This window comes from Mugil cephalus, chromosome 16 (genome assembly GCF_022458985.1).
Source record: "Mugil cephalus isolate CIBA_MC_2020 chromosome 16, CIBA_Mcephalus_1.1, whole genome shotgun sequence".
In the NCBI taxonomy this organism is placed as follows: Eukaryota; Metazoa; Chordata; class Actinopteri; order Mugiliformes; family Mugilidae; genus Mugil; species Mugil cephalus.
Genome location: NC_061785.1, coordinates 18,141,152 through 18,154,439, shown reverse-complemented (window position 1 = coordinate 18,154,439; position 13,288 = coordinate 18,141,152). Strand labels below are relative to the sequence as shown.

General features: G+C 43.4%; 1 protein-coding gene across 2 annotated transcripts; it reads right to left on the bottom strand.

The window, feature by feature from the left end:
• On the bottom strand, positions 1-11,818 carry lrrc3ca (leucine rich repeat containing 3Ca). Of its 2 annotated transcripts, none has more exons than XM_047608110.1 (2): positions 11,690-11,818; positions 1-4,206 (listed from the first exon to the last, which is right to left on the bottom strand). In XM_047608110.1, exon 2 carries the CDS (start codon positions 4,122-4,124, stop codon positions 3,330-3,332), a length of 795 nt encoding a protein of 264 aa, XP_047464066.1. In that variant the 5' UTR covers positions 4,125-4,206; positions 11,690-11,818; the 3' UTR covers positions 1-3,329. The 2 variants fall into 2 exon arrangements, with proteins under 2 accessions (XP_047464066.1, XP_047464065.1); XM_047608109.1 differs by lacking the exon at positions 11,690-11,818 and adding an exon at positions 7,041-7,756.
• Between the last annotated feature and the right edge of the window lie 1,470 nt (positions 11,819-13,288).

The window sequence follows — 13,288 nt, the reverse complement described above, 5'->3', positions numbered from 1 at the left end:
TATTTTTAAAGTCTTTAATCTTTTCTTACATTTTTCTTAAAGAAACGGTTCAACATTCCAGAAACTGCTTTTATCTGCTTTCTTGTTGTTAGTTAAATGAGAAGACTGTTACCATTTCCATGAACGTATGCCAGATCCAGCTGCCCATTAGCTTAGCCTATCATAGAGGGGAAACAACTGACGGCAGCGCACTGTTGTCCTTGTGTAGATTTCCTTCTGAGTACACTGAAGGATTAAAGACATTCAACCGAGGAGGCTAAGGCAGCATGTTTGCATGCATCCCTCCAACAAGCCTATAGCGCGTCCCTCCTCTATGCTGATGTTGAGGATATGTCAAATACCAATCGGCTGGAAGGTTGGATTCATTCGGAAAAGTATAATCCAACGCAAAATTCGCGAACATGGAAAGAAAACACATTAACAAGAGAGAGGCACGAATAATTAATCCTGGTTCTTGGGTCAGCCTTCAGGGGCACAGCTAAACAACAACAACAACCAATAGTTCCAGATTTTTTTGACACGGCCAACAAGTGGGTAGATCTGCATCTTAAAGCTCTACTTGGCACCAGTGTAGTACCGTAGTAATACCCTGGCTCTGTCTAATGTTGTGTTTAGACTGCTAGTGAAAGAGAAACCGTGGCTGAAGGTCATTTTCAATGAAAACCGAAGATATGAAGCTACAAATTCACACTTGGACCTTGTAGCAGTGCAACGTGCATTACGTGCTGAAGCACCAACCTTTCATATATCGTGTCAATCTAGAGAGCACAAAGCTCACAAAATCTGTGCACAGGCACCCTCTAATACAACTAAGTAACTCTAGACACCAATAACTTGTCCCTGAGCCAAGAATTATGCGACCTTCGAATGGAGTCCTTTAGCTCGTGCTCGCTAGTTGTGAAGAACAAATGCTCAGTTTTCAAGTAGTATCTGTTATGTCTGTGGCCTCTGTCCCAGTTTTTACTGTGGCCTAATCAGGAGGCTTGTGTTACTGGACGTTGTTTCCTGGTGACTGACTGCAGACACACCTGATCTCCACTTCAGACCTGTTTTTGGAATAAATCCGTTTATGGATTCATTCAATTTTGACTGTAAACTGAATTTTTCCTTATCTGAGGGTTATCCGCTTTTTTGTTCCTTTTTGACGGATTTCCTGCTCCCGCCTCCCCCCTGCACTGGGGTCCAACCTAACCTTTAAACATGACAATATCAGCCCTGCAGGTCGTGAGAGCATTGCAGCAAAAAAACTACAAGGCAACTGTTGGTGTCTAGAAGCCACTGAGGCCAACAATTTATCAAGCTAATCTAGGAGTTATGTACTGTGGGAAACGCAGTGGCATAATGAAAAGACACAGCCGTCTTTTCATTATATAAATATAAATTACTGTAACAACACAATTCCATTTGAAGGCCGCAATAATCTGGCACATAACTCAAACTTTAGTTTTTACCCTCTGGCTTTTGTACGGATTAAATATATAGATATAACTTTCTCTTGGTTCCAGTCTCCATGCTAACTGTCTGATAGTTCCAGCTTCACATTTACTTTATTTTTCAATATCTCCCTGAAAGCAGCATTAATCTTCATTTCTAACTCTTGGCCAGAAAGTACCATAAATGTTTTTTTTCCTAAAATATCAGACTATTCTTTAAAGACTAAGTGCTGCCTTTGGGAAAGAGGCAGTTTGAGGATGAGGCGGACCCTCACCAAGCAGCCCAGGGGCATCTGGGAAGTGCTTTACCCAACTGTGAGACAGGAACCGGAGAAGGGGGCAGATGATCCCCTGCGGCTTTCTCCCTTAATTTCTCCTCGAGAACTGGGTCACGCAAGATGATGGGAGCAGTCCCAGACTTTCTGCTCAAATGTTTTTTTTTTTTTTTTACGGCCATCATAAATGATTCATTGGTCTCACTCTGCTCCGGAGGCATTTGTGTGTCTGACATAGGGAAGCCCTTGTTGACAAAACATTTCCCTCATTTTAGACATCAGATTTCATTATTCAGCACTGCACTCTGCTATTCTTACCTTGCTCTAAGGAAAATACATTTTAGAGCATAATTCGTTATGAATTAAATTATCCCTGCACTGCGATACATTTCCCTTTTGGTGGTCAAACGGATCTTCTTCTTTGCCACGCTCTGGTGAAACAGGAGATTCACAGCCCTGGTGCTCTTTAAATGCACCAGTAGGTCACAGCCTTGTAAATGTTATTTTGAAAAGCCGTGAGAGTGACTGCATCAGACAATAAGATCCCCATAGACACCCTGGCTGCTTATTAAAGGAAAGAGAGCGAATGAAAAACAGCACAGAAGCAGAGGCTCAGTGTAGTTAACTGGGGATGATCATGAAGGATTCCTCTGTCTTCCCTTAATCACTGTTGGTGAAGAGGTGAGAGTTAATGAATGTTTGCTAAAGGGCTTTTCCTGCCAGAATATGAAAACTGCATCCTTGATTAGAAGGCTTTCCCTCCTCTCGTTCCATTTCATGTGTCTTGATGTCTTGGTACTTTTCATACTAACCTATTGACAAACCTATAGACTCTAACCTTCAGTGGCAACGGAAAGACATGGACGAACATATCAGAAGGCAAAACGAAAAGGGTGCGTGTGTTTATGAGCATTAGCAACCAGAAAGATCTCTAAAGGCCAACTGTATGGTATAGTCAGTATCATTTAGTTATCTCACTGGGGTTTCCTGTCAAATACTGTTAACATACAAGGCCAGCTTAGATGTGGATGAGTACTGAGCTCTAGTACATTAGCTAGCTGCTATCAATAATATCTGATGACTTGCTCATTACACGTTCGTCTAACACACTGCCAGAGCAAGCTGAACATTAGTGACTGAGGTAAGTGACAGAAGCCCCCCAAATAAACTACACTTAAAATGGAAAACATAATTTTTCTTGTACTATATTAGTGAATACCGTGAAAGCTGCTGCACACAGTGTCTGACATTGCAGTGATGCCTTGTCCCGCTGCGCGTGAGCAAGAGGAGCATCAAGGTGCATGCACCACTGGATAAATCCCATTTGTATCCCATATTTGGAGTTCACCAAAAACGAGCCACCGCTTTTACTCCCTCAGACTCCCACGGACTAGACCATTAACTCAGCCAACAAAAATCCTCCTAATGGGCTGCTGAAAAATCAATTATTCATCTGGGCCAGGTTGCATCTGCCGGGCTTTCTTGTGCAGACACATGTTTTACTGCCCAACTTGGCTCCGTGACAACAGCTGGGAAAAACTGACACTGATGACGATCGTGCGGGTGCAGGTTGAACTTTGTTGCGTTCCCGCCTGACTTAGCAGGTGTATCCCCATCAGTCCTATACTACAGTACTGATGGTGGAAGACTCCTCTGACTTGCCCTGTCTGCTGGGCAATGACTTGAGATACTCCAGGTGTCTGCGTGCGTCCTCCTGATTAGCCCTGACATAGTAGACCAGATAGGAGATGACCATGGTGAACCAGCCAAACATGACAACCAGCATGGCCACGTCTGTAGTCCTCTTCATCACCACACACAGGTCTATGTCCGGTGCCAACAGGAAGGCAAGTCCTTGAACTCCTATTTCCTCAGGATCAGAAGTCTGGCACACAATGCCCGTCAGTGACGCAGGCTCCAGGTCCACATGGGGCATGGCCATCTGCAAATTGCAGTCACAATGCCATGGATTGTTTGTGAGGTTGGCGCGAGCTCGCAGGCCCTCAAAGGCCGCAGGGCTGAAGTTCACTAACTTGTTAGAGGACAGGTCTAGGAACTGTAGTGTGGAGCCCAGGCCTCTGAATGCCCCTGGTTCTAGCTGGGTTAACTCATTGTGTGATAGGTCCAGTTCAACCAGGTGGGGTAAACCTGCAAACGCGTTTGAAGGAACCGTGGTGAAGAGGTTGTAGTCCAGGTAGACACGCCTTGTGTCGTTGGGTATGTCCTGCGGGATCTCTGTGAGCTGCAGGTTGCTGCAGCGCACTGTCTTGCCGCCGCTCTCGCTCTCAGAGCAGTAGCAGCTCTTGGAACAACTGGTGGCGGCATGATGGAAGCAGAAGGTCATCAGCACCAAACTATGCAACAGTAAACACATGACCACTGAGTGGCGTAGTAGCCAGTCTGCAAGTAGGGGCATTGTGGGTCACGGGCATGCTCCAGGGAGGACCGCCTGGGCTTGTGGTTGTAGTCTGCATCAACCTCCCCAATAATTGTTGAACCTAGGGCATAAAAAAAAACAAACAGAAAGTAATTTAGACAATTAGAGACTACCCTCTGAACAAACAGAAGAGTAATTTATAACTGGAAATACTTATCTACAAAAAAGGTCATTCACAATGTTCCTCAGAGGCAGCAGTGTTATATATGGGTGGTACAGTAGCTTGTCTAATTGCAATGTGGAGGCAGCGGGAATGCTGCACGCTCATTTCAGTGTGTTGGCAGCCAGAAACAACTGCACTTTGTTGTATTTCCAGGAAAGTCCAAGGATCAAACATTGCCTTCATTCCGGCACAATAAACAAGCTAAGAAAATGCTTTGGTGTCACTGTGCCTCTTTTATAATTGACATCCCTGCAGTGCAGGGCTATTTCAGCACACAGAGACAGGCATTAACATAGCGATGTGACACCACAAGGAACAAAATGTTCTAAACAAAACATAAATCCGCATTTTCACAGATCTGATGCTCTCTGATCACTAAAATTTCTTGGCTGGATATGTTTTGGTCTGCGCTGTCGTAACAGTTCACGAGGTCATTTAGTCAGAAGTGCAAGTTACACAGAAGTAAAAGCTTGTTTGTCTGTCTTGTAAATTACACTTTATATTTTATAGGTAATCCCTCGAAAATAGCAAGTCTACCCACCCTAACACTCTTCATTAATAGCTGATCAGGACTACCTCCTATCATGTTACTAATCCTCTTAAGGAAAAACTCTTTAAGTCAGTGTAGCATCAGCGTTGGCTACCTAATCCTTTTGTTGTGGTACATGCTAACCCCATAAACTGCCCCAATGCCAACAAGAGGCAATGTGCCGACCTGTCTTGCTTGACATGAGACAATAAGAAGGAAAGAATTCAACCAGTCTTCTTAATTTCTTCAAAATGGCTGGAGACCGGGCAAGATCCACTTACCAAGATTAAAAAATGAAATCGATCTCTGAGTACCTCAAAGTATCCCATGACGTCGGGGGGTTGGAGACACCATGCGCGTGTGGGGGTGGGGGGACACATGATTTTTCGAATGACAAACAGCTAATAAGGCCCTTTGCGTGACGGTTTAAACTAAGAGATGCCTGCCAGTCAGCCCCAGTAATGAGGCGTTGGGCGAGTCTGATGCAAAGCGCGGATGAAGCTTGCGCTATTAAGCTTTGACCGCCGTCGCTTACCTCCCTCAGACATGGGCTATTTATCCATGCATCTTCATCAAGGCAGAGAGGAGAAACTTTCAAAAGGTTTTCCTCTGCACTTAGCGTCAAGCATGGCTGTGCGAGAGAGTAAGGCAGCACGACAGAAACGGCCTAACGCCCAGGGAAATAAAAGGTCGTGCATGGGCAACGGTACGCTCCTGTAAAGGCTGTACTTTTCCCGTCACATTGCATGCCAGCCTGCTATTTGGCTGAGAGATAATGGGCGAGCAGAAGAAAAGGGCTGGTGATGGAGGAGGAGGAGAAAGCATGTGGGCAAGAAGGGAAATTGGACACATGAGCACAGGGCTGTGAAAGAAAGAATGATATCAAGAGGATTTAAGGAGAGGGGTAACATTACAGTGACAACACAGAGAACACTGCATGACACTAATGAGATATCGAGGAAAGGGGCAAACGCTAGTAAGTCAGAGAGGCGGCTGATGAAGACAGCTGGCAGTCAAAGAATAAACATGAGAGGGAAGAGGGGAGTGGATGAGATAAATGTGTGAAGCTCGTGAGAAGCAGGGTGGGGCACCAATATAAATAGGGTAAAAAAAAAATACTCTTCTCAAATGTATAACTGACCAAGAAATGTAATTTCACAACTCAACAGCTACATATGTGAAACACAATAAATACAATGAGTCAGCTGACCTCGAAAACAAGGTGAACGCTTTGTCAGAGTTCCAAGTCACTACTTATATGATTAATAACTATCCAGCTTTTAATTTGCACAATGAATTATACAGCACTCAGGCATAAATGCAGCCCTGCTGCAGCCACAGGTCAGCCTCTCTCTTCATAAATATCTCGCTGCCAGGGTTGTACTAACAAATTCTGGCACCACTTGTGTGAGGAGAAACAATTTGGATTAAAACAAAAAAAAAAAAAGAAAAGAAAAGAAAAACACCACAGGCCTTCAGATGTTTCGTGATGCAGCATTTATGTATGAACGACGGCTGACTCCCTTCACAGCTGTAAAGATTACACGAATAGGTGTTAAATATGATGCTGGCTATCAATGGGGGAAACAGGATAGTGGAACATCCTTGATATCTTTAACTCCAAAATGTGTTTGTTTTAATGGATCTGTTATTTCACAGCCTTCCATATTGCCACTCGCATACAAATGCAGATTTGGATGCCTAGGTGTGCTATTTTCATTACTTAAGACCAAACCGTTTACTCCTAAGAGCTTAGAAAAGTTGTTCCCTGAGCCTAAATATCTCCCCAAGGTTGAATTAACTGGCCTTATTCTTGACATAAAGTTAATACCGATTCAGTTATTTTCAAACTTATATTTAAGACAAGTTGAAAACATTCAAGATGCAAAACTAAAGAGTAAACAGTTGACTGGATATCCGTTAGTGCTGGAGTTTAATTTTTAAACATAAGCCACAAGCGTGCGGGTAAAAATGAACTCCAAGGAGATAAAGCAGATTCCTGGTGGGAACTGATACCCTCTCGAAGTTTGTATTTCATTCTGCTCGGAGCTCGTTTCCAACACCAGTCCCATTAAAAAAAAAAAAAAAATCCAAATTTAAAACTGGCAGCCCGTTTCTCGTCTAGGGATTACAACGCTCGGATGCCTGGAATATCACCAGTAAATAAACCAAATGCGTTTTGATCAGCATGCCACACACTCACGTTTCAGTCGCTCTTCCTCTCCCCGCTTCCATGACGCGTTTCTGGGCGAAACAACGGTCCAGCTGATCGATGCGCAGCCCAGTAAACGATTTTGTCAATATTTAGGTTCGCTTCCGTCAATTCCTCACTCCAGCTTGTTAAACTTGTGCCGAGAGCCGCTCTGGCAACCGCGCCGCTGGAAATGCTCCTGCACTTCGGGGCTCGCTCAGTGCAGCCTTTTAGTTTCCACGCAACCAGAAAACTGGGCAACATTGCCCGAATTGGCAGGTAGGCAGCGCCGGGGCTAACCCTGCCGCCGATGGCGGTGTGTCAGAGCGGCTCCGATCCACATGTGTGACGAAACATTGTGTTACTTCGCGGTTTAGAAAATCACAAGAAGGTTGCGCGCAATGCAATTACGCACGGGCGACAGGCAGCGGTGGCTGGATCGTGTGTTGGGGTGCGATCGTGTAATGGCACATGACTGATGGCGCTCATTCATTCACATGCATCAGTTGATTGCAGTGTGTGAGGTACATTTGATGTGGACCAGGTGCCAGTGAAGTGAAGGTGCACCCCTCCCACACACACACACACACACACACACACACACACACACACACACAGAAATGATCTCATACACAAGGTGCAGTGCTCAAGCTCTAATCATGTTTGATCTGAAGCTTGTTGTTTCAAACATGGAGCCTGGCTCCCAGGGCTGTGGATCTTTGGCTTTCTCCAGTCCCTTTTCCTGCCTGCCGCCAGCCGATAAGGAAACGCAATCAAATTCACTATGAAAACAGACGTGTATGGGCACTAGTCTGGGAGAGTCTGCCAAGCAGCTAGTCATAAGGTATTAATGGGATTAAAATCAATAAAGCGGGATACTCCACCCTGTTCTCCAACATATACGTATGTCTCTGTGTCATGCACTTATTTTAGGGGTTAGTTTAGGAAAACAGTAGCTGCAAGCACTGCATGGAATGAGATGCAGCATTTCTAGTGATCAATGTGAAGTATGGGTTACAGAAAACAGACGCTTCCCATAATGGATTTAATGCATCTATAATCATATTTCAGGGCTCTTTTGTAGATAGAATTAAGTGTTTCCCGTCATTTACTTCACACATCTCTGTCTAATACCTTTAAGAGACTTTATTCATCTGCCAAGAGTTTGCGAAGCTATTTTAAGAACTAGTAATGGTTTTCCTTTTGCGAGAGTCGATTGATGATAACGCCGTCATGATACATTTGTGTTTCCCAGGCCCCGTGATAAAAACGTGGTGTTCACTGTAGCAGCTCCTTTTATAGCCTGGAGGTTATGAGGCTGCTCGTGTCAATTAGGAGAAGATCAGATAGGTGGGAAAGCATGGGACAGGAAAACAGCAGAAAATAGGATTACTTCCCTCATCGACGGAGGAGAGTGCACTGGCAGTCAGTCTTACCCGGCTTTATCAGATTACTTCAAATGCTCCACTGTGTTTGGCGGCTGGGCGCGCGCTGTATGCATTAAAAAGGAAAGCATTAGATAGGATGCACTTTCAAGTGGATCAAAGTTTCTTCTTCGCCGCCCTCGCTAATGCTTTCTCTCCGGTCTCCCAAGTATCTCAGAGCAGGCTGTGTTTCCCTGAAACCTAGCAGGTGGCATGCCTGCAAGCTAACAGTAATCCAAAGCCAAAGTGCTGAGTGAGAATTTGACTGAGAAAATGCTACAGTTTGTACAATACCACCTCACCGGGGTGGAAATGTACATTTATTTTTTTCTGTGTGTGAGTTTCAGTTGAACAAAGGCAGTCATATTAATGACCTCTCCTTCTTCCATTCTCATTTTCTGCCCCGTGTTTTCATGCCTGCTTAAAAAAAAAACTTGCGTACAGTATATATGCACGTTTAGCACACACTCTGTCTCTGGCTCCGAGCTTACCCCTCATCCCTGAGCAAGATCAAAGTCCTGCCTTGTCTTTGAGAATATAACATTAACCTGACTTATTTATTTATTTCCTTGCCTGTCGTGAACCTTTTAATCAAAAACGGTGAGAGCAGTGTATTAAAAGGATTTCCTTGCTACCGCCAGTAGCAGGCGGGTCACCTTACCTCATCTTCCCTGCGAGGACGCTCGTCTTTGAAGTCTGATATCATTGACATTAAGGAAACAATGGAGCGGCAGTATGAAAGTGTTGTAGATATTCACTCGAGCCGTGTCCCACCGACAGCTCTGGCTGGCTGAATCTTGTGAAATGCTTCCAGCCACACGACTTGGAGCCACGCATCTTCAGTAAAAAGCCGATTGTGAATGGCTTTATGCTCAACTTGCATGTTCAGAGTGGTCGGTGTTGTGAGTGGTTCGTGATTCATTGCAGAGGTTTTGGGGAAAAAAATGAAGTGGAAAATTCAATTATCTTTAGGCCGGTGGTTGATATAACAAAACCAAGGACTCACACAAGGTCATGAGAGGAATACAAGATGACTGCTGAGGAAGAAACATCTGAGGCACAAAATCCTGTTTGCCAAAAAATAGTTTCTCATATCTTTGCTTTTTTTTTTCTGTAATACCAAATATGTTCTTGCACTTCACGGATCAGCAGGAGTGAGGCTCTGCTCTGATTATTAGGTAACTGCTGCTCCAGCTGTATCTGGGTGACAGTTCGTCTCACAAAACAAAATGTGAACGAGTCATGTCTGAAAAATGTCTTCATGTGTAATATTCTGCTACGTAACCAGGGCCAGTCTTTTCTGTTCATGGTTGATATGGTTGATCCAATCTTGCCCAAACCCTCTAACAAGACCAAAACTCAAAGCTGCCCTTTGAGTCACATTCTGATTTCAAAATGTTAAACAGTGAGCCCTGGTTTTGTGACTTCCACCATTGTAATCACTGACATACAATGAACCACTGACATATCAGTCCAAAAAAGTCATTCTTTATTCTACAAGTTCTTCTTGTCGGTTGCTAGTTGGTAGCTGACTGCAAGCAGGCTAGCAGTTAACTACCAAATAGCAACCAACAAGGAGACACCAGCTAACTAGCCTAGCCAACAGCGGTAGGCAGTTTGCAGCGCATCACTGGGGTTTTTGAGTACAAATGAAAGCACAAACTTAAACTGCTCACAGCCTCAAGATACATACATGCTTTATACGACGAGGCCAGTGTTGTTACTGCTTCTGCTAAGTCTGTGAAACGCCTCAAAGTAACATTTCTCACAATAAATGTGAGCAGTGCACAACTGTTGTAACTGTCCATTGTGCGGAGTCTTAAATGTTAAGTCGCCTCCAGTTGCCTGCCAGCACAGGATAGACGCCGTGTTCCACTGCCCTTTTAAAGTAATTAATAATTTTTAGTCCTTCATTGTGTCTCTCAGACGTATTCACAATGACAGCCAGGGAGGGGTATTAAAGGTCACATTAAAGGTCATGTTGTGGTCCTATAAGGACCCTGCTGGAAATGTTAACCTCAAAACATGACTTGAAAAGGAAGCACTAAGGGTCACAATAGATGTTATTTACTTCCCTAAACACTGCTGGAATGTTTTCAAAGGTTACGGTATGTTAAAGACCTAAATACTGGAGGGACATCTACAACAGTGTTTTTGTCTGAGATATGTTTTTCTACCTCGAGCAGTTTGCGTCCTGTCATTTTATCTGCCACTTAGGCGGAAACGGACTGGGCTAAAACACCAACACTGGACGTGACGTTGTCATCTTATTTCTATTTTATTTTATAAATATTGAAATGTACCTTTTCCTCATCTTTATTTCATGATAGCTAAGTGGTCTACTTCGTGTCGTTCTTCTAACACCCCGCAGGAAGAGATGGCACTCTTTGCCAGGAAATAATTACTCTGAAACATTGAGGTGAAGTGAAGGGAATTCACTCCGAGGGAGAACAGACATTAGTGACTCTGCTCAAAGGACGGTCTTTATATCTGCATATGGATATACAGACTCAGTATGCAAGGGACAATATTTTGGCACTCTGGTTAATTGTGTATGGCTGGGCATGCAGGAAGGCACTGTAGCTTAGAGCAACAGAGGCAGCAAGAGAAAGTGACAAAGGCAAAGTAGAATATCTGCAAGACAACTGCGCATTGTTTTTGTCAAGAACATACCCTGGCGCAAACTACAGACACACTCAGTCGTCATCAAAGAACTACCAACCATCAAAGCCTGTGTGCGACCAAAAGGATGCTCTTGAACATACGTCTAAGATGTCAAAATGAATAAGTTGTAGCTGGTTTACTAATTGGTAGCCAACCTGAAATTAGATTTCTGCGTTGAATCTACATTAAAGGTATGCCAAAGCTCAGTCTGACATGCACCTCCTCAAAAATGTAACTACACGTCATGGAAACGCAGACCACAACAGCTGTGATTTCTGCCTGTTACACAACATCTACTCAGATGTCTTCTATCTAGACACGAGATGTGGGCCATGTCTGTCTTTCTAGGACTTAAAAAGAGCATCTCTCTGAGTTATTCCTTTAAGAGGGACAATCAAGTGTAATTGCCATTTCTTTCATTGCAAATAAATCCATGTTAAAATAACATTAAAATAATTTCAAATGTGGAAAAAAAAAAGATACATAGCTGACATACTGTATATTTAAACAGAAGCTCTGATCGGCGCAGACTCTGGCACACTCATCAAGCGCTCACTTTTAGCAGTTGTTTACCTGTCACATCTGTCCATAAAGCAGCGCTATCCTTGTATGACACGGGGCATCAAGTCGTACCAAAGAGACCCTTCAGACAGCTATCAACAGATCTCTGACACGTCAAGTTTCTCTCTCCCTGCACTTCCCCAACAGTCAAGCTTCACCGGGCCTCAGAAAACACAGACCATCAATAAATAAACAAGCAAAGCAGGTGGTACTAAGAGAGAGTCCATCTACTTGGCAGGGTGACTATTTTTGGGAGCTAGCTACTTAGTATTCACTGCTTCAAACTGCCCACTTGTGCAGGATAAAGGGAAGTCTCTGTGTGAGTGTGTTTCAGGGTTAGAATAACAACATTTGCAACTGTGGTTTCATGAGTTATCTCAAAACATCTTTTTAAAATCCTAAATCAAAAAGATCTTAGCAGGAGCCAGTACATCTTTGATGACATAGATGTGATAAACTAATTTATGTGGCAGATCATTTTACCAATAAAGGCTCAGCATGTACAATTAAGGGGAATCTACTGTATTGGTAAAATATAATTGTGCGCATAATCACCTGCTGTGATAGTGTTTTTCCTAGTTTAGCTAAGCTCTTCACATCAACATCTAGAGCAGATCCTTGTGCATGGAGGTTGCTGTGCCAGGGGCTCGGTTTCTACAGTAGCCTAGAATTGACAAATGGAACAATATAGGGTTTGGACTGACGTCGCTGCCGCCTTGGGCCGCACACCCCTGAGTGTCAAAAACACAGTGAAATGTATCAGTAAATACAGCGAGACTGGAGAAAATGTGGATTATCACATCAAATTAAGGACAATTGGACTCGACAATGATCCATATGAACTAGTATGGACTTGGAAAAGTGGATTAGCCTCAGTTTCAGTTAGTTTAAGTTACTGAGAAGTAACATTAGCCATACAATACAATACAATAATGTTGGAAATGAAATAGTTACTCTCGGCCGTAACTACGCCAATACAACAACATCCACAAATTTATTGGACAGCCCTGCAGAACGTAACATAAGAAGTAACTTAAGGTATGACTTCATTAAAAAAAAATACACCATAAATGAATATTACCTGACAGTAAATGTGAAACTCAACACCAGATTTCAGCACCTGGATTTCAGTTGTTTCTTTGTAATGCATGCATGTAATTAATTTACTTCTCTTTTCTTTGGCAGCTGGAGATATCTGTAAAAATATATCTCCAACTGCTTTTTGAATTGTGGGAACAGTTAATCACACAGCAGCTCTTCTCCATTTTTTTTAAAATTAATTTCACAATTTAGACGGTATTAAAGCCTATGATTCAAACTAATGCTGCTAATCTCCATGCTCAGCTGGCACTTTTTGACACTCAGTGGCTGTAACCATGGAGACTTTGCTTGCTGTGACGTCACGTGCATACCCTCTACAGCTGCAATCTGGAGCTTCACCACTAGAGGGCACTGAAATCCTGCACAGTGGTGCTTTAAAAGGTTCTGTTTCTTCTCTGCAGTTTCTTTTTTGCCATTGTGAGTGAGCTGTCTGGCCAAACCCTTGTAAAACTACAAATTGGATCTTTGCACTTGAGTTTCTGTTGTTGTTTGAGTACAGCTGTCTTTGTT